The sequence below is a fragment of the Muntiacus reevesi genome, chromosome 13 (assembly GCF_963930625.1).
Source record: "Muntiacus reevesi chromosome 13, mMunRee1.1, whole genome shotgun sequence".
NCBI lineage: Eukaryota > Metazoa > Chordata > Mammalia > Artiodactyla > Cervidae > Muntiacus > Muntiacus reevesi.
This window is the reverse complement of record NC_089261.1, coordinates 10,119,262-10,140,451: the sequence shown is the minus strand read 5'-3', so window position 1 is coordinate 10,140,451 and position 21,190 is coordinate 10,119,262. Positions and strand designations below refer to the sequence as shown.

At 55.3% G+C, this 21,190-nt stretch overlaps 1 protein-coding gene across 3 annotated transcripts in view; it reads left to right on the top strand.

Moving 5' to 3' along the window:
• TRPV4 (transient receptor potential cation channel subfamily V member 4) overlaps positions 1–20,188 on the top strand; it is a 42,502-nt gene extending 22,314 nt beyond the window's left edge. For 2 of the 3 annotated variants that reach the window (XM_065904725.1, XM_065904726.1), the window contains 14 exons: positions 1,703–1,875; positions 6,084–6,236; positions 6,992–7,132; positions 7,756–8,054; positions 8,934–9,113; positions 10,520–10,678; positions 10,900–10,992; positions 11,251–11,324; positions 12,439–12,604; positions 12,842–12,908; positions 14,684–15,000; positions 16,283–16,410; positions 18,627–18,748; positions 19,433–20,188. In XM_065904725.1, coding sequence (XP_065760797.1) covers positions 1,703–1,875; positions 6,084–6,236; positions 6,992–7,132; positions 7,756–8,054; positions 8,934–9,113; positions 10,520–10,678; positions 10,900–10,992; positions 11,251–11,324; positions 12,439–12,604; positions 12,842–12,908; positions 14,684–15,000; positions 16,283–16,410; positions 18,627–18,748; positions 19,433–19,590 — 2,230 coding nt within the window. In that variant the 3' untranslated portion in view covers positions 19,591–20,188. The remainder of the gene's footprint in view (positions 1–1,702; positions 1,876–6,083; positions 6,237–6,991; positions 7,133–7,755; positions 8,055–8,933; positions 9,114–10,519; positions 10,679–10,899; positions 10,993–11,250; positions 11,325–12,438; positions 12,605–12,841; positions 12,909–14,683; positions 15,001–16,282; positions 16,411–18,626; positions 18,749–19,432) is intronic. The other variant, XM_065904724.1, reaches the window with a different exon arrangement.
• The last annotated feature ends 1,002 nt before the right edge of the window (positions 20,189–21,190 follow it).

Genomic DNA, 21,190 nt, shown 5'->3' with positions numbered 1-21,190 from the left:
CTGGTGTGCTGCAGTCCATGGGGTCGAAAAGAGTTAGACACGATGAACAACATTCCAGGTGGAGGCTGGAGGGGCTCGAGGTCTCCAAGGAGCACAGTCCGCGAGCTGCAGGATGAACTTTGTAACCTCCACTCAGAAGTGGAGACAGGCCCAGGGCAGTAAGGTGCCCCGGTGCCCGATCCCCTTGGAAGGTCGCATTGGAAGCTGGTGGGCTCTTCGTCTCCCTTTCCCCCTCCTTCAGGCCGTCATCCCCACCACTACCTCAGACAGCCAGGGCTGATGGCTTTGGAGGGGCTGCAGAGGACTTGGGGGGGTGATGCGTCTGAGCAGCTGAGGTCTTCAGAGACCCCGAAGGCTGCCTCAGTGAGGACGGGGGCGGGGCGAGGGTGTTCTTTTCATTTTTTGGCTCAAAGCTCACAGTTCAGGAGCAGATGAAATGGGGCTGCCCTAGCCTATGTGCCCCCCAACTCTGATGTCCAGAAGCACCTCTTCTCCCTTCCCTGGTGCCCCATCGCTGGAGGCCCTGTCCTGGGGTGCAAGGTCTGGGCCCGGGCAGAGGAACAGCTCGGTGACCCCTCGCCCTTCGGCCCCGCCTCCTCCGTCTGGTTCCCTCTCTGCTGCCCTCCACTCTCCCCTTCGCACTCCCTGTCCCCCCCTCTCCTGTCCGTTCTGTCTTCATTTCACAGGCTCCTCCTGCCCCCCACCCCCATATGTGCTGGGCCCTGGGTGGGTGAGGATGTGACACAGAGCATCCCTGCCCGCACGGTGCCCCGGGGCCAGCTCTGCGCCAGCTCTCTGTCTCTCAAAACCTGGCGCACAGTAGGTGCCCAATGAATGCTTATTGAATGGCTGAATGACTGTCTGTTTTTGCCCTTCTTTCCTTCTCCATCACTTCTCCTCCCCCAGCCCACTCCACCTTATTCTTTCTCCACCCGCCTCTGTAGCTCAGCATTTCTTCCACACTTACAGGCTCCGGACACCCAGTAGCACTAAATAATGACAGGAACAGCAGCTAACATTTATCAGTGTTGACTGTGGTGGGGCCTTGAACTAAGCATCTGTGTTCACGGCCTCATTTGTCTCAAATGTTTGTTAAATGAATAAATCAAGCAGTGAATGATTTGAATAAATGATAGAGTTGCTTTATCTTTTAGTCTGGTATTCCTCCTTTCTGTCCTTAGTATCTTTTTCTCTTTCAGTCTCTGGCTTATTAAGCACTTAATAAATGACAAATGGATGGATGGATGGGTGGATGGGTGGGTGAATGGGTGGGTGGGTGGGTGCGGGGAGGGATGGAAGAATGGATGGGTGGGTGGGTGGGTGGATAGATGGATGGGTGAGTGGATGGGTAGAGGGGTGGGAGTGTGGGTAGATGGATGGATAGGTAGATGGATGGGTGAGTGAATGGGTGGATGGTTGGATGTATGAATGGGTGGATGGATGGATGGAAAGGTAGATGGATAGATGGGTGGGGACCTTGTGAGCTTCTTTCTGTCTGTTTCCACCCAGCACACAGTAGGTGCAAAGTAGACTGTTGGGGTAAAACATTCTTCTGTGTCTCTAAATGTCTCTCCCCTCTCAGCCTGGCCCCTCCCTAGGGCTCCAGCTACCCTCCCCAACAATCCTCCGGCCTCTAAGGCTGGAGACCGTGAGGGTAGGCAGGGGATGAGCCCTCCTATCACCCCGCTTCCTCCCCCTTCAGGAAGCAGCCACAGAGCTCCAAAGCTCCCGCACCCCAGCCGCCTCCCATCCTCAAAGTCTTCAACCGGCCTATCCTCTTTGACATCGTGTCCCGGGGCTCCACTGCTGACCTGGATGGGCTGCTCCCCTTCTTGCTGACCCACAAGAAGCGCCTCACGGACGAGGAGTTCCGGGGTGAGCCACTCAGGAATAGCAGGCGGGCCCGCTGGAGGTTGGGGGAGGCCTGGCATCGGGGGCCCCCTTTCCCGTCAGCATCTTCTCTTGGGTCAGTGGGCTGCACTAGCCAGGAAGAGCACTGGACAGGGAGTCTAGCCCTGTGTGTCCTTTCCCATATTACTTAACTTCTCTGGGCCTTGGCTACCTTTCTGCATTCATTCAGCTTTTATTTATGGAAAGTGTCATAGGTAAGCAGGGTCCCATTATAGGCTGTTTCTTTACCATCTGAGCCACCAAGGAAGCCCAGAGTCTACACACCTGGGCTCAGATACCACCTCTACCACTTAAGGGATCCTTGGCCTCTCTGAGCCTCAGTTTCCTCATCTGTACCCTGGGGAATAGTCATAGCGTAGCCCTGGCCTCTGCAGACGGAGAATCCCATAGTGTTGAGCACAAGACAGCCAGGGTCCCAGAAGCCCCTGTCCTGTCTGGGGGAGCTCTGGAGGGGAGAGCCCCGCCCCTGCCCAGTTCTCTGGCTCCCCACTGTAGGCTGGAGCCCCGTCACCACTGCCCTGGGGCGTAGCCCAGACAGCTCCCTCCGGCCTCGTCCAGGCTCAAACATCTGCCCAGGGCGCTGGCTCCCTCTGCTGCCCCGGTCTCTCTGCACATCAAGGGGGTAGCCTGTGAACCCCTCCACCCTAGTCAGCCCCGTGCTGTGTGCCAGGGACCAGGTGAGCTGTCATTAATTGGCCAGGTGAGCCCACAAATCAGTATAAAATGTCGAGAGTGGTGGCACCTGCCAGGAAGGAGGGCCTGGCTCAGGTGGGCTGGCCACAGTAACAGGGCTGACAAAGCTCCAGGGAGATCAGGTATTTGGAGACTTTAGGTATTTCAAGCAAAGTAAGCACCTAAATAGGCTGACCGGGTCTGCAGTGTTTGTCACACATACCTTTACCAGCCAGACTCTTTGAACACCAAAACGATACTATGCACTGTGTCCATCAGAAGAGAATTACCGAACTTACAAAAAGCGTTCATTCATGCTGCCCAGCCAGGGTGCAGATGGTATGGCCTTGTTTGGGGTATGAGCTTAGAGTTGTGGGGGGGATGGGGTCCCCCTCTCCTCTCAGAAGGTCTCCTTGATGCTGCGAATCTCATTTGGAGATCAACCACATATAAGCCATGGCCAAATGGCCCCACCTAGCCCCTCAAGTTCATCAGGCAAAAGTGGGGAGGCTTGGAGTGGAGGGAGCCCCCGCGAAAAAGAAATCGTGGTGCTTTGCCTTTGGCGGGCAGAGCAGTGCCAGCCTGGACTTGCCAAGACTTCTCGTTTCTCCTGAGTTCAGGGCTGGGTCTTTGAGCACAGGCTGAGTTCAGGCGGGTGGGTCTGCGTGAGCCTGGGTTGGGCGCTCTAAGGCAGGCTGGGGGAGGTTCCTGACATTGTACAGGATAAGGCCGGTGTAGAGGCGGATTTACTGCGAGGCCCACTGCTTAGGCTTCAGGACTGTCTCTTGCTCTGGCCCCCGGTACATCCGTGGACCTAACTTGGAATTTGTAATTGTGTGTTTATTTTCATAAGCAGGATCCCCAAATTGCATGTCTCCAGCTCCGCAAACACTGGCTCCACCCCTGCATGTTTTTCTAGCCAGAGGTTCATGAGCTCATTGATTCTTAAGGGAGTCAGTGACCACCCCCTCAAAAGTTTGACAACCTCCAACCGAACAGTTTATTTAGGGCCCCTGGCTCCAGCCTCCCCAGTGGGCAGAGCCACTTTGCCACCTGGTGGTGGAGTCCTGTGACTGCAACCACTCCGGATTTCTGGCTGAGCCTATTCTTGGCTTCTTATCCCAGGACCCAGGTTGGCAGCCCCATACCCTGCTACAGCCTGGGTCTGGGGTTGCGGAAGTCCAAATCAACGGTTGGTCCCACATCCTACATAAACCGCTTGAGCCCTTGTGGTTTGGAATTCCTTGCAGTGCACAGCTTTCCCCTTCACTGAATGTGTGTTTACTCAACAAGTGGTTATTGGGCACCTACCAAGCATCAGGTGCGGTGCTGACCTGGGGCAAAAAGTGATGGACAAAGCAGACTTGACCCTGTCCTCAAGTTTCTCTCAGCCTCAGATGTGAGACCGACATTGATCAAGCCATCACAGAAACAAATACACAATTACAACCTGTAACTGTGTGTCCACAAAGAAGCTGTGTTGGAGGATTTGACTTGATCAGGAAAATCTGGGAGAGCTTCCGGGAGGAGGTGACACTTGAGCTGCGTCCGAGTGAATTGCAGTTAACCAGGTGGGGGAAGGATTAGAGAGAAGGTTAAAAAGAGGCATGTGCAAAGGCCCTGTGGCTGACCATGACCAGAGTGAACTCAGTTGCTATGTGGAAAGTGGATTCAAGGATGTCCAGAGAGGCTGGTGGAAACCAGGCAGGTGTCCTGGGCATGTGAGAGAGATGCTGGCTGGGCCAGGTTGGTGGCAATGGAGAGTGGTGGAGGGCTTGGAGAAACAGGTAAAACTGGTGGGGACTTGCTGGGGGAGAGGGTGTGGGAGAAGGCAGGACGAAGACGAGTGATAGAGGTTTTGGCTGGCTAGGGACATCAGTGTCTAAGAAGGGGACACATGCAGACTGGGTTGGAGTTTGGGGAATGAAAGATGGTGAGGTCAGCATGGAGAGTTGTGACAATTCTAATTTTCTAATTCCCTGTCAGTTAGGAAACAGACCGACCCACCTCAAGGCTCGTGGGTCTGAGCAGACTCCCTAGGTGCCGCGGCCAGCGTTCGGCGCCCCCACCTTATGCAGATGGAAAGCTGAAGGCTGTTCTTATTCAGTACATAGTTACCTGCTGTTGACTCTGGGCTGGGTCCCAGGGATGTAGCAAGAAATAGCCAGAATGAGGCTTGTCTGAGCAACTTCACTCCTAGGGGCGGTGGGACTGGAATTCAGGTCCCTGTGAGTCCGCGGGTCTTTCCCATTCTCTCCACTGATTCGTGGCGTCTAAGGAGAGTCCCGAAAGCATTTCTGGTAAGATAATAACTGCGACAGTATTACTGAGAATGCCTGCCTACCTGGTGCTGGGCTCATCAACAGATACCTATTGGCTTATGATTTCTCTTTGTAGGCTCAGTGTAGTGAGACAGGAAATGGAAGCGGAGAAAAGGTCACACACAAATCAGAAGTGGGGAGCAAAGCCTGATGTGAGCCCCAGGGGCCCAGGCTCCAGAGCGAGCGCCTCAGCCCACTCCTGCCTCTCCCATCCCCTGTCCCGTTCCGGGCCCCCTCCTGCATCGGGCTGTATTGCCCTGTGCCTGGTTAAAAGCCAGTCCTCTTTTCATTGACTCTTCTTTTAAAGATATAAATCCACTCATGTCACCATAAAAATTAATACAAGGGAAAGAAAATCGCAAAGAGATATTAGCAAGCGTTAGGGGGAGGTGTTAAAGACCCCTTGGTACCAAACGGAGACTGACTTCACGGGAGAGGTTTGACAAGGGGCTGACACCTTGCACACCTGGGCATTTGCTGTTTTTATTTGCTGCCTCTGCAGGAGCCCCCAAATCCTCTAAGATAGTTTCCTGTCGATTATGTCTCACAGCCCCCACTTCGGGGAACTCTGCACTCGCTCTACTCCCCTCTAGGGGCGCTAGTGCAACCACTTCATGGGTAAGGGATCTGTGTTCAAGCAAAGGCTGCCTCCTGGGTCTGTTTTTAGACGTTCCCAGTCCTCATTAGCAGATTAAAGGCTCTGAGAAGTCCTGTAGTGAAGAAATGGCTTTGATTAACCCAGCATTCCCCCTTTTTATCTGATTTTTTTAAAAGTCCCCTCCAGGGACTTCCCTGGTGATCCAGTGGTTAAGACTTGGCCTTCCAAAGAAGGGGGCCTGGATTTAATCCTTGGTCAGGAAACTAGATCCTGCTTGCTGCAAATAAACCAATGCAGACAAATAATTTTTTTTTTAAATGGTCCATATTAAAAAAAGTGCTTTGGTAAGTACCATCTCTCTACAGGCTGCAGCTTCCCATGTTTTAAAGACCTTCTGCTCCTCTGAGTTTCTTTGACCTTCTCAGTACCCTGGGGTGGAGTCAGGGAGCAGATGGGGGCCATACTCAGAAAGGAGAACGCGGCCAGGACCTCTGGCTCCCTGCCCCGTGCCCTGTCCCCCGCTGCCCAGCAGTTTGGGCCTCGGGCCGAGCACTCCTCTTCTTGCACGTGTCTCCCCACAGAGCCGTCCACCGGGAAGACCTGCCTGCCCAAGGCCCTGCTGAATCTGAGCAACGGCCGCAACGACACCATTCCCGTGCTTCTGGACATCGCCGAGCGCACGGGCAACATGCGGGAATTCATCAACTCGCCCTTCCGAGACATCTACTACCGAGGTGGGGCCCCGGTTGGGCGGGAGGGGGGCTCCCTCCTCACTTGTCCAACCCCTCCTCACCCCCAGCAACACCTCACTTCAGCCTGGGTCGCGAGCGCCAGCATGTCCTGGAACTAGTTGTCGAATGAATGAACAAATGGACTGAAAAACAACAATAACTACCCCTTCCAAGTTTAAAATTTTGAGTTCCAGAATCGAGGGTTCCAAGGTTCTCACATGCAATGAGCCGAAGGGGCCGTGAACCTGGAAACCTGGACCCAAGATGCTCTGGTTTTGGAGACTCTGAGGCTTTGTAATAATAGTCCTGTGAGCCAACAGCTCGAAAAGGCAGAGGTGTCCCCAGGCACCTCCCTGGATCTAAATTCTGAGATCCATGAATCCACCTTGACATTTCGGATTCCTGGATGTCAGATTCAGAGGCTGTGAATTTTGCGTCCCAAATCCTGTGAGACCACAATGCTGTTGTTTCCTCTGGCGTGAAAGGCTCTTACAAGTCTGCAAAGTCCCCACATTTGGGGTCCTCCAAGTTGGATATCCCTTGAGCCTAAGCTCCTGTGGGTGTGATGCAGCAGGTGTGGGACCTCAGGCCTCAGAGACTCCACGTCCGGGAACGTCTGAAGGTCCCCTTGTTGCCCTGGGGTGGATCTCCACCTTCTGCGCCCCAGCACCCCCCACACCCGGTCAGAGCTCTGCACCCCCCCGCCCCTGGTGACTGTCCCCCCCGCCCCCCAGTGACTGTCCCCCACCCCCTCCCAGGCCAGACCGCCCTGCACATCGCCATCGAACGCCGCTGCAAACACTATGTGGAGCTGCTGGTGGCCCAAGGAGCCGACGTCCATGCCCAGGCGCGGGGCCGCTTCTTCCAGCCCAAGGACGAGGGCGGCTACTTCTACTTCGGTGAGGAGGGGCCTGGTGGGGGCTGGGGCACCGGGGCAGAAGCTGGGGGCCGCGGGGGGTACACGGTGGTGCTGGCAGCCCTGACACCTCCCGAGACACCCAGGGCCGCGCTGACCACAGGCTGCCTCATTGGTCTTGGCCACTGAGGTCTCACTTTTGAGGAGTGGAGCATCACCTCGCTTGCCTGAGCCTCAGCTGTCCCGTGTGTGCAGTGGGCATCGTGATGGGATCAGAGGGCTGTGGGGGGCTGTCCCCCACCCACCCCACACCTTATCACTCGCATCCTCTGGTCTGACTTAAGCCGGCACTGATGGTCAGATGCAGGGTCCAAATGGATCACTGCCATGGCCCAGTTGGACCCACGAAAGATTTTAAATTTCTACCCCCGCTTAGACACATGTTATTCGGGGTTCAGAGACACAGTCCCTCAAAGAGTGTCTCACGGCCTCCGATGTGGCCGTACCTCAAGTAGCCACATCCGTCTCCCCAGGGGCATCGCCCCCAGACAGCTGCAGTCGGCCAGGGCTTGTTCACACTGACCGTGGGCGCCGTGTCCGCCGCCACGGCGTCTCCCGGGGGTGGGGCCCGTCGCTGACCCGGCGCCCCGACCCCCTGCCCCGCAGGTGAGCTGCCCCTGTCGCTGGCCGCCTGCACCAACCAGCCCCACATCGTCAAATACCTGACGGAGAACCCACACAAGAAGGCGGACATGCGGCGCCAGGACTCGCGCGGCAACACGGTGCTGCACGCGCTGGTGGCCATCGCCGACAACACCCGCGAGAACACCAAGTTCGTCACCAAGATGTACGACCTGCTGCTGCTCAAGTGCGCCCGCCTCTTCCCCGACAGCAACCTGGAGGCCGTGCTCAACAACGACGGCCTCTCGCCCCTCATGATGGCCGCCAAGACGGGCAAGATCGGGGTGAGTGCGGGGCTGGGTCACCACGCACGCACACACACACACACACACGCACACACACACACACACACACACGCACACACACGTGTGTGCCCGGAGTGCGGGGAGGCTGCTGCTGGCATGTGTTACTAATGTGCACGTCCACCTCCCATCCGGCCAACCCCAGAGTGCAGATGCTCTAGCTCAAGAGCTTGCTGTGGCTCCCTCTTGTCCAGCGAGGCCGTTCAACTTCATCGCAGCGCCTCTCTGCTCATCCCAGCCCTGCTGGGTGCTCACCGCCCCACTCCCACCAGCCAGGGCCCGCCACTGACAGAGGGCTGCGCCCCAGAGCTGCAGCCCTGCAGCACTCCTCTGCCCTTCGTGGCCGGGCTTCTGGCTCAGCCCCTAACCTGCCGTGTGGCCTCAGGGAACATCCTCCTTTTCTCTGAACCTCTGTTTGCTCATGGGGGCTTCCCCAATCGCTCGGCGGTAAAGAATCCACCTGCAATGCAGGAGACTCAGGAGACACGAGTTCAATCCCTGGGTCGGGAAGATCCCCTGGAGCAGGAAATGGCAACCCGCTCCAGTATTCTTGCCTGGAGAATCCCATGGACAGAGGAGCCTGGCGGGCTGCGGTCCATGGGGTCACAAAGAGTCGGAAACCACTGAAGCGACATAGCACACATGCTCTTTGCTCATCTGTCAAACAGGATGGTGAGGGTAAGAATTAAACCAGGTGATGTGAGGAAAACATCCAGCAGGTGCTCAGTGAATGTTTTCCCTCGCCCATCCTGCTCTCTGGGGAGGCACTATTTGCTGGGGTCCCTCCCATGTGAGTGACCCAGCGGCAGTACCCCTGCCATACCCCCCCCCAAACCCCCTGATCCTCCTCCTCCCACACAGATCTTCCAACACATCATCCGTCGGGAGGTGACAGACGAGGACACCAGGCACCTGTCACGCAAGTTCAAGGACTGGGCCTACGGGCCGGTGTACTCCTCACTGTACGACCTCTCCTCCCTGGACACGTGTGGGGAGGAGACCTCTGTGCTGGAGATCCTGGTGTACAACAGCAAGATCGAGGTGGGCACAGGGCAGGAGGGGCCAGAGCGGAGAGTCTGGACTGGGTGCAACAGAAGAGGCCAGCCAAGTGCCCAGAACGGCATCTGGCATGGGGGGAATGGCAGGACTGTAAGGGCCAGACTTCAGGGGCGCGCAGGACTGGTTCAGGGTCCTGGCGCTGTAACTGACATGCTGGGTGACTCAGGACAAACTCCTCAACCTCTCTGAGTCCCAACTTCCTCTTTGGTACCATGTGGATAAAAACAGAGCATTTCCCATTGGGTTGCTAGGAGGACCAAATGAACAGCCAGGCGCAGGGCAAACATTATGTGTCAGCTATTATCATTAGCATTTGTTATATGAAGTTTTTAAAAGCTCTCTTTTTAACTTAGCAGTATTTTATGAACATCGTTCTGCACCATTAAATATTCTTCTGCAGTATCATTGCTGCGTGGAAAAGTACCACATTCTAATTAACCATTCCTCTATTCTTGGTCGTTTGAGTTTGTTTCTGCACTTAACTATCAGGAATAACATTGCAGTGGCATCTCTGTGACTGCATCATTGCACATATCCTTGATGATAAAGAAACTCAAATCCTTAAAGAGACAGGATGCTGCACAAGTGGGGCAGAAAGCCCTGGGGCCTGCGTACAGAAGGTCTTCCTTCTAGCCCTGGCTCTGTGAGTTTGGACAGATGCCTTCTCATACCGGAGCTCACTTCCCTCATCTTTCAAATCAGTGACCAACCTGATTTAAACTGGGGGTGGTGGTAGGTTTTAGCATCTCTGCTGCAAACTCTGATTGATTGGTAGTGTCTGCCCAGGAAACTGTATAGAGAACTATTGTGTGGGACTCAATTATTGCTGTCTGTCCTGGGTTCAGACTTGGAAAATTGTGGTGAGTCAAGTATTTATCCTGGGGCTAAATTTCTGAGTTCCCACTTCCTGAATCAGAATGTCTGAGGTTGAAACCCAGGGGTTTATTTATTTATTTTCACTAAAAATTTTTTGGCTGCAGCATGCAGGAACTTAGTTCCCTGACCAGGGAATCTAATTCACGCCCCCTGCCTTGGGAGTGCGGAGTCTAAACCAGTGGACTTCCAGGAAAGTTCCGAGGGATTTATGTGTTTTAACAAGCTCCATAGGTGATTTTGGTGCCAGCAACTTGGCAACATCCACTGGTTAGAATTTGGGGACCACAGGAATAGATGTTCTTTCAGGAGCTTTCTAGCTCTGGGTTCTGAGTCTAGAACAGGCTAGAAAGGTAAGTTGGGACAGAACTGGGCAGAGCCTCAAATGCTGAGCCCAGAAGTCTGGGTGTCACTGAAGAACGGGTCAGGAGGAGAAAGTGCTCTCGGGGCAGAGGGTGGGGGAAGGCGTATTGGAGTCAGCCTGTCCACCCCCTGCCTCCCCTGCTCCCCCACAGAACCGCCACGAGATGCTGGCGGTGGAGCCCATCAACGAACTCCTGCGGGACAAGTGGCGGAAGTTCGGGGCCGTCTCCTTCTACATCAACGTGGTCTCCTATCTGTGCGCCATGATCATCTTTACCCTCACTGCCTACTACCAGCCTCTGGAGGGCACTGTGAGTGACCACGAGCGTGGCAGGAGCTGGGGCACAGCTGGGTCCCCTGTGGGAGGTACTGGAGAAGGTTTGGAACAGGGTGGGAAGGTGCCCCCCACCCCTGGGGGAGGAGGGGTGAGGGAGGAGGCTCCACGGAACCCGGAGGCTTGGGCTGTTGGGGAACATCTGGATTTGGAGGGGCTGGGTGAGGACTTACATGCCCCTTGCCCGCCCCCCACCAGCCGCCATACCCTTACCGCACCACGGTGGACTACCTGAGGCTGGCCGGCGAGATCATCACGCTCTTCACTGGCATCCTGTTCTTTTTCACCAACGTGAGCGCTTGGCCCCAGCCTCACCCTGCCTGGACCCTCCTCTCTCCCCACCTCTTTAATTTGTTTAATGTTTGGCCACACCCCATGGCACTTTGAACTTCCCCAACCAGGGCTCAGACCCGTGCCCCCTGCTTTGGGAACGCCTAGTCTTAACCACTGGAGTTTCAGGGAAGGCCCCCTCCACCTCTCTTCCTTCCACTGTCCGCTCCACACTTCTGCTGACTCCACCTCTCTCGCCCGCCCCCTCCACTCCTCCAGATCAAAGACTTGTTCATGAAGAAATGCCCTGGAGTGAACTCTCTCTTCATCGACGGCTCCTTCCAGCTACTCTAGTGAGTAGAGGTCCCTGGGGTGGCAGCTTCTGAGTGAGGAAGGTGGGGTTGGGAGGGACATCCTCGAGGTTTGGTGGTGGGGGTGTGTGTGACTCTTACTAGGAGTGAACTCACCCAGCCTGATCAGCTCCTGTACCCAAAGTCGGGCCATTGTCAAGTAAAAGAGTCCTCTGGTTAAAGCAAGATTCTGGTTGCTAGAGAGTTATCACTATATGCACCATGGATAGAAATAAATTTAACCTCCTATGCTTGTGATTGATTGCTAATGGCTGCCAGGAGTGCCCATGTTAAGGCTGTGTCTGTGTTCAGTGGGAAAGAGTGCTGGGGTTGATTAATGATGTCTGCCTGGGGCACAGGATGAATTACTGCATGTGTGTTACGTATTTTCCCTTTTTCTTAGAGTTAGAGAACAATGAAAATTCTGGGGGGGTGGGTAGGACTCCATGCTTCCACTGCAGGGGGCACAGGTTTGATCCCTGGCCAGGGAACTAGGATCTCACATGTCACATGTTAGGGCCAAAAAAAAAAAAATTCACTAAGCCACAAAATCTTCACTGAGCACTGCTGAATCTTCCTGTAGCAACTCCAAAGGACATCACTTTGGGTTCTGGTAGGGCCCCAGGGCAAGTACACACACATTGGTTGCCAATTAATTTTTTAAAATAATTATTAATTTTTTTTTTTTTTGGCTGTACTGGGTCTTTGTTGCTGCATGCAGACTTTCTCTGGTTGTGGCGAGCAGGGGCTACTTGTGGTGTGCAGGCTTCTCCTTGTGGTGGCTTCTCTTGTTGTGGAGCATGGGCTAGAAGTTGTGGCACATGGGCTTAGTTGCCCTGTGGCATCTTCCCGGACCAGGGATTGAACCCATGTCCTTTGCACTGGCCAGCGGCTTCTTAACCACTGGACCACCAGGGAAGCCCAGTTGCCAGTTAACTGAGGATTCTGGTTAACAGGATGCTGGGGAACCCCGTGAAGCCACATGGTCTCATGGTCTCTCTTCTGGGTGGCATCAGGACGTCCTCGTACCTAGAAGGGTTGGGGGCCTGCCCCCCGTCCGGGGTCTCACTAGCCCCTCCCCCCTCTGGCTCCTCTCGTGGTCTCTGCTGCCCTGCAGCTTCATCTACTCCGTGCTGGTGATCGTCTCAGCGGCCCTCTACCTGGCGGGGATCGAGGCCTACCTGGCTGTAATGGTCTTTGCCTTGGTCCTGGGCTGGATGAATGCGCTTTACTTCACCCGCGGGCTGAAGCTGACGGGGACCTATAGCATCATGATCCAGAAGGTACGGGGCGGGCGGTTGCTCCTGGACTTGTGTGTCCTTGGAGGGAGCTGCACACACCACATATGCACAGACAGTGCCGCTGGCCCCGAGGCTGCGGGGCGGTGTGGGGGCAGCGGGCAGGGCCTGGACATGGGGCGGGGCGGGGTGGAGCTGGAGAGAAGGTGTGGGATGAGGAGTTGGGAAAGCGAGAAACCACGTGTCTCATCTCTGCCTCCGTGTTCCCACCGGGGTCTCCAGATCCTCTTCAAAGACCTTTTCCGCTTCCTGCTGGTCTACGTGCTCTTCATGATTGGCTACGCGTCAGGTGAGCCCCGGGGGCCCAGGTGGGGCTGGCGGGGGTGGTACTGGGGCTGGAGCAGCCGCCATGGTGTGTGGAGGAGAATACCCAGCGTTTGTAGGGTTCTCATCGTGTGCCTGGCATTGAGCTAAGTCCTCTCCCATCCCTGCCTCGTTTAATCCTCCCAACAAGCCTATAAGGGAAGTATGTTTCTTATGACCTTTTACAGTTAAGGAACCTGAGGTTTAGTTTAAGTAAGGTTAAATAACACGCCCAAGTTCAAAAGCTAGGAAACAGTAAAACTGTCATCTTAGCTACTCTGGCAAAAGAAGCCACCCAAAAACTTAGTGACTTTAAACAACCACCATTTTTATTTTTGGCTATGTCCTACAACATTGGAATCTTAGTTCCCCAACTAGGGATCAAACCGGTGCCCCCTAAAGTGGAAACATGGAGTCTTAACCGCCAGGGAACTCCCCCAAACAACCACCATATATTATTATGCTCAAGTCCACGGGTCTCCTGGGTGCTTGTGCTGACCTGGACCAGATTTGGGCTCCCGTGTCTGTGCTCAGTTGGCAGATTGGCCTCAGCTGATGAGTGCAGTTAGGGGTGGCCTCTGCTGGGGGTGACTTTGCTGTTTTCCTCGGGGTCACTCATCTCTAGCCAGCTAGCTTGGACTTGGTCACACGGTGGCCTGAGGGTTCCCAGATGTGAGCGGAGGTGTTTGAGGTCACTGCTTGGCACAGTGTCACTATCTGTCTCACCTCGTTGGCCAAAACAAGGCTCAGCCTGACTCAAAGAGTGGGGAAACGGGAATCCCCTGGTGGTCCAGTGGTTAAGACTCGATGCTTCCACTGCATGGGGCATGGCTTCAATCCCTGGTCTGGGAACTAAGGTCCCATATATTGTGCAAACAGCCAAAAAATAAAAAGAGTAAAAATCAAAGAGTGTGGAAATAGATTCTACCCTCTTGGTGGCAGGAGCTACAGAGCCTCTACTAGGGCGTCTCCTTGATGTCACGATGCCTTGGGACCTCAGTGGCACAGGCCGTGGGGGCGGGACCAGGGTTGGGGAAGGTAATCAAGCTGTTGGGCTGGTCCCCAGGGGGCGGGTGACGCCCAGGATCCAAAAGGGAGCAGGACTCAGAGGCTTCATCTGGGCTTCATGGGAAGGGAGGAGCACCACAGTTAGCTGACGTCTGGAGGGGGTGATGGCCTTAGTGAGCACAGCTCTGGGGGCAGTCAAGGCTGGTACCTAGTCTCACCTTCCTCCCTTCCTTTCTGTGCTGCTGTGAGCTGGGAAACAGGAACATGATGAGTCTGCCCCTGGAATGCTGGCATCCCAGACTTCCAGGGCCTCTAAGAACAGTCAGCTCTCAGCCTGGCTCTGACATGTGGGCTCAGACGGTTCTCCGCGGTGGGGACGGTCCTCTGCATGGTGGCGTGTTTGGCATTATCCCTGGTCTTGACCCAATAGGTGCCCAAAGTGTCCCTCCTCCACTTGTGACACCAAAAATGTCTCTAACCTTGCCAAGGGTGCCCTGGGGGACAAATTATCCCCGGTTGAGTACCACTAGACTGAGTCCTGGGACCCTCTTCCTTGTTAATGAGAGTTTGTGGAAAGAGCAAAGGCTTTGCATGCGGGAGGACCCAGGTTCAACCACTGGCTTGGCTTCCACTCTGGGTGACCTTGGGCCAGCCTCCCCGCCCTCCCCAGGCCTCAGTGTTCCCTTCCATCAAGTGGGAAGGGGGCTCCCCACCTCTCACTCTCCGTGACCGTCACTGCCGTCCCCCCCGCAGCCCTGGTCTCGCTCCTGAACCCGTGTGCCAACTTGAAGGTGTGCGACAAGGACCACGCGAACTGCACGGCGCCCACCTACCCCTCATGCCGCGACAGCGAGACCTTCAGCACCTTCCTCCTGGACCTCTTCAAGCTCACCATCGGCATGGGCGACCTGGAGATGCTGAGCAGCACCAAGTACCCCGTGGTCTTCATCATCCTGCTGGTCACGTACATCATCCTCACGTTCGTGCTGCTCCTTAACATGCTCATCGCCCTCATGGGGGAGACGGTGGGGCAGGTGTCCAAGGAGAGCAAGCACATCTGGAAGCTGCAGGTGAGCCCGCCCCGCCGGCCTGCCCCTGGGGTCGCCTGGCCTGCTGCGCCTCCTCAGCCCGGTGCTCCGCACGAGCCGCACCTCCCCGTTCTGCCTCCACTTCCCTGTCTGTTTAATGGGCACGGACGATGCCTGCAGGTCTGTTTCCAGGTGGCTTCTTGCCTGACCAGCAGCTCAGCTTCCCTTGCAGTCCCATTCACGGAATGCAATCAGCTTCCCCCAGCTCCAGGGAGGGAGCGCTTTTGGCACCAGAAATGCTCAGAGAGCCTCACATTTCAGTGGGGGTTCCACACGGAGCCCGGGGGTAGTAGCTTCTGTGCCCCTGCTGGGCCCAAGACACCAGGCTGGCATGGGAGCAGGCCACCCCAGAGCTGGGAAGCAGCAGCATCAGATCAGAGGGGCTTCCACCAGCCCAGGGGTGGCTTCCAGGCTCCCCATTCTCACTGCCCACCCACCCAAGCAGATGTGGTTGGTGTGCACGCACTGGGGAACTGCTGGTTTCTGTGCAAACGAAGGGAGCAGAGGTCCTGGGGGGAGGGTGTCGCATCCTGCCTGGCTGCAGGCAGTTCCAGAACTGGGGTTCCCAATAAGCAGCCTTACCGCGAGGCCCGAGAAGGCAGCCCCCACACTTATTGTGACTTGGTATGTTTTCAGGAAATGGCGCAGTGAGGAAAAACAACTCCACAACGTCCTCCCCCCAGGTCTGGGTCTCAGGACCATTGGACCTGCTTTTACCCTTTATCCCTACTGCTTCCTCCCCTAGGCCTCAGTTTCCCCGCTGAGCGTAACTTGTAACACGCCAACTCGCAGCCCATGGACTGGATTTGACCAGCAAAGATTTATTTGTTTTTTGCATCACTATATATTTTTTAAAAACTTAATGGAAAAAAATTTTAATTGAGAGATTTCATAGAAAAATTCAGATTTCTGGCCTTTCTTGAAAAGTTGGAAGCCTAGCAAGGCGGGCCCACATTCTCGGGTGGATGAGAGGTGGCTGCCCCCTTTACAGGGGTGGGGGTCTCCTGCCCGCCCTGGTCTGCCCCAGTCCCCACCTCTCCCTGGGGGCGCCCAGCACCGAGGGGACACCCGGTGCCCTGGGGCACGGGCTGCTGACCCTTCATTCATTCTCTCCGGCCAGGCGCCTGTGGGTATTTGAGTCTTTAACGCAGGGGTGGCGGGAGTAGAAAGCCTGGTTGTCTGCGTCATTCCTGCCTTGAGAACCTTTAGGCGAGGCCGGGGGCGGCTCACCTACCGCCCGCCCGCCCACCCTCCCTCCCCACAGTGGGCCACCACCATCCTGGACATCGAGCGCTCCTTCCCCGTGTTCCTGAGGAAGGCCTTCCGCTCCGGCGAGATGGTGACCGTGGGCAAGAGCTCGGACGGCACTCCAGACCGCAGGTGGTGCTTCAGGTGAGGCCGGCTTGGGCGAGACCACCGGGCCTCCTTATGCTTTCTACCCATTGCCGCTTCTGAGCCACTGAGGCCCCCGGGGGCCTGACTGGAGCGCAGTTCCACTGGCTGATCCTGTGGGTTCAGTTCTCAGCCTCAGTGTTTTCATCTGTGAAATGGGGACAATGATAGCATCACGCTCTTGGCCAGCTGTGTGGATTAGACAGGTTGGCATGTGAGATGTGCCCGGCCAGCCCCCAAGGCACATTGGGGCAGACACCCTGAAGCAGCCAGTATTACTGCTCTCTCTTTTGCCGGAGGAAGCAGACTCAGGGGCAATGCTTATCCTATGGCACCACCCTCTATTGGTGATGCAATGGAATGGGTTTCAGGGCTTCAATTTTTAAAAAAATATTTATTAAAAAAAATTTTTTAAATAAAATTTTACTTGGCTGCCCTGGGTCTTCGTTGTGGCCTGTGGGATCTTTGATCCCTCAGCTGCAGCTTGCAGGATCTTTAGTTGTGGCATGAGAACTCTTAGTTGCTACATGTGGAATCTAGTTCCCTGACGAGGGATCGAACCTGGGCCCCCTGCATAGGGAGTGTGGACTTAGCCACTGGACCACCAGGGAAGTCCGTCCCCTCAGGGCTTTAATTGAAATGGAGAAACTGAGTTATCAGCAGCTTCCAGGGCTTGGGACGTTACCCAGATGCACGGGGAGTGCCAGCTTCTTCCGGGGAGCCCCTGGGTGAATCTTGTCTTTTACGAGGACTCACTCTGTGTAACGTGGTTGCCAGCATGGAGCATCAGCGTCATGCTTGGAATCAGGCAAAGTCAGTTTCCACCATGACAGCCCCCACTGCACAACCCTTTTTTGGATCCAAAGTTCAAATCTCGACTGTGATTTATCAGCTTTGTGACCTTGGACGAAAAGTTCAACCAGCCTCAGTTTCCTCATCTGTAAAATGGGAGCAAAGGATGTATCTTCCTTGCTGGGTCCTGACCCATAGCACTTGCCCCCCACAAAACGGAAATTGAATAAAAATAACTTAAAAAAAAGAATTGGACTTCCCTGGTGGTCCAGTGGCTAAGACTCCTCATTCCCAACACAGGGGGCCCGGGTTGGATACCTTGTCCTGGAACAAGATCCTGCATGCCACAATTAAAGATCCCACATGCTGCAATGAAGATCACATATCCCACGTGCCACAACTAAGACCCAACACAGCCAAATAAATATTTTAAAACAGTAAAAATTATCTCGAGCCCACTTGGGCCCAAGAGGGTATAAACTGACTTTATGAGGATGTCTCAATAATAAGAGTGAGACTGTCAAGAAAGAGGATGTCCATCCACAGATGAATGGATAAATATAGACATATAAATAAGGTCTTTGCAGGCAATGGGGTACTATTTAGCCGTGAAAAGGAATGCAGTACTGATACAGGTTACATTGTGGATGGATCTTGAAAACCTGATGCTAAGTGAAAGCAGCCAGACACAAAGGCCACATACTGATTGATTCTATTTAACACAAAATGTCCAGAATAGATAAATCCATAGAGACAGAAAGTAGAACAGAGGCTGCCGGGGGCTGGTGGGAAGGGGGATGAGGAGCTACTGCTTAATGGGTACAGAATTTCTGTTTGGGGTGATGAAAAGGTTTTGGAACTAGGTAGTGGTGATGGCCGCACAATCTTAGGAATGTATTTAATGCCGCTGAATTGTATGCTCTAAAGTGGGTGAGGGACTTCCCTGGTGGGCCAGTGGTTAGGACTCCAAGCTCTCACTGCTAGGTCCTAGGTTCCATCCCTGGGTAGGGAACTAAGATCCTGCAAGCTGAGTATAGAGGCAAAAAAAAAAAAAAAAAGAAGAAGAAGAAAAAGTGAAATAGCAAATTTTATGTTTTATCTATCTATCTATATATATATTATCAGAAATTAAAAAAAAACAAAACAAGGACTTTACTGGTGGTCTAGTGGCAAAGACTCTGCGCTCTCAATGCAGGGAACGTGGGTTCCCTGGTTGGGGAACTAGATCCCAAGTGCTGCAACTAAGACCTGGTGCAGCCAAATAAAAATAAATAATAACCTTTTTTTTTATTTAAAAAAAGAATAAAAAGTGTAGGAGGGTGTGCTGGAAGGCTGGAGCTTGGAGGCTGCCTGGGGGTGGGGAAGGGGTTCTGTCTCTGGGCTGGGGGCTCTCCTTGACCCTGTGTCCGCTGTGGCCCCACCAGGGTGGACGAGGTGAACTGGTCTCACTGGAACCAGAACTTGGGCATCATTAACGAGGACCCAGGCAAGAACGAGAGCTACCATTACTACGGCTTCTCACACACCGTGGGCCGCCTCCGGAGGGGTGAGTGGGGGTGCTCAGGGGAGGTGTGGGGGGACTGAGGGGCGCAGAGGGGAAGCCCTGGTCATCCTCAGCACCGGCTTGTTTGGAGCAGTCCTGTCCCTTCCCTGGGACTCAGTTTTCACGTCTGTAGGATGGGAGGCTGTGATGGGCTGGCCGCCGAGCTTCCTCTGCTGCCAGTGGCAGCCTGGGCCCTCGCTTCCACTCAGCCAAGCACAGCCGGGAGACCTTAGACTTGCAGGCCTCCTGACCCAGGCTTGAATCCTGATTCTTTCATTTTACTCCTGTGTTCCGAGGCGGGCTCCATGACCTCTCTGAACCCGTTACTACCTCTGTAAAACGGGGATAATACACCTCCCCCTTTAGAGCACAGACTTCCCTGGTGGCTCAGACGGTAAAGTGTCTACCTACAATGTGGGAGACCTGGGTTCGATCCCTGGGTCGGGAAGATCCCCTGGAGAAGGAAATAGCAACCCATTCCAGTACTCTTGCCTGGAAAATCCCAGGGACGGAGGAGCCTGGTAGGCTGCAGTCCATGGGGTTGCAAAGAGTCGGACACGACTGAGCGACTTCACTTTCCTTTTCCTTTAGAGCACTGCTGAGTGCCTGATACACCAAAGGTGCTCAATATATATGTTATGCACTCTCTGGCCACCCTCACCCCGCACTCCCCCACTCTCACTACAGATCGCTGGTCCTCGGTGGTGCCCCGCGTGGTGGAACTGAACAAGAATTCCAACCCTAACGAGGTGGTGGTGCCTCTGGACAATGTGGGGAACCCCAGCTGCGATGGCCACCAGCCGAGTTACCCCCGCAAGTGGAGGACTGACGACGCCCCACTCTAGGCCCTGCGAGCAGGAGCAGGGTCCCCTCCGCTGCCCATTTCCAGTCCAGCTGCATTTCAGAAGTGCCACCTACCAGGGTGTGCCCCCCCATACCCTCCTTCGACCCCCAGAGGTGAGGGCCGGGCAGAGATGCTGGGGAGGCCCCAGGACCCTCTGGTCCCCAGGTTCCTGCCCGCCCCCCCCAGCCCCACTTCCCTGGCCTGGGCATAGGACGCCTGGTCGCCTGTCTCACTCCCATGGAGTCACAGTAAGGGACACCAGGGTCTCCACCCACCAGGACTCAGCCCCCGCCTCTTCATTTATTTATTTGCTCTGCTCTCAGGAAAGTGGCCCAACCCCCCGCCCAGAACTGGAGCCTGGCCGGGGCCCCAGGACCCCATCCCAGGTGCAGGGCCGGCTGCACGGGCCACCCTGGGCTGAAGTGCTGTGGCTCTGATGAGGGGTCAGGCCCCCGGGGCGGGGCTGTGCCTTCTGTGCGTTCTGTCTGGGGGTCTGGGATTGTCGGTGCTCAATAAATGTTCATTGATGGTGGAGACGGTAGGGAAGATGGTTGGGAGTGGTAGCAGGCATGGGGGGAAGACAGCACGGAGACGGGTGAGTGAAGAGATACCTCTGTGGTTGGGTGTAGGGTGGGGATAAGAAGGTGGGGCAGGAGTTACGACCAAGGCGGTGTTCAGGGTGATGGTTGGAGGGGCTGGACTCAGGGGGCAGTGGTGACTGAGATGGGGAGAGCTTGGGGTGTGATGGGGTGGTAGAGATGAAGGGAGTGAGGAGGAGAGGGTACTGGTGGAGGCATAATGGTGCTGTGGGGAGACAGTTAAGCCTCTGGAGGTGCTGGGAGAGGTGATGACGTTGGTGGGGAAAAATGATGCCAGTGGGAAGATGGTATAAAACTCATGGCAGAGTGATGCGGGTTCGGGGGGAGTAGGCAAGCAGCTGGGAGGCGCAGAGCAGAGGCGGAGACGACAGCCACGGAGGTGGGTGAGCCATCTGGTGTCCAGTGGGGTGACGGTGAGGGTGAGAGCAACCCTAATAAGGACAGCAGGGCCCACTGGAGTCGAGAGAGAGCCTTTGGTTGGGACCACACACCAGCGGAGCCGTGAACGTGAGCTGGAGCTGAAGGCCGACCCGCTTCCCTTCCGAGGGCCGCCCATCTCCCCAGGGTCATACCCCACTGCTGATCCAGCCCTGGGGCAGCTCCAAGCCTCTGGGCATGAGAAGGGGCCCCCCAAATACCCGATCCTGCTGCTCCACCCTGGATGAATCCACAGCCAACCGGTTTCCCTCTGACCTTCCAGGTTCCCGGTCCTGGCTCAGACCCTGTCTTAGGACCCTTCTGAAGCTTTAGTTGAGATGAGCTTGGGACTCTGGAGAACCTGGCCAAGGACAGCTGCTGTGGGAGATACACAGGGCGTGGGGTCTGAAGACCCGGCTTTGCACCCTCTGCCCAAACAGTGGCAAAAGGTCACTTTACTTTTCTGGGCCTCCATGTCCCCAGTCTGTTAGAAGGATGTCAATTACTTGAAGGATGGGAGTAGGCTCAGCTATCTGAGAATGAAGGGGAGACTCCTTGTATTACCACTGAGGGTGGCTAGGGGGC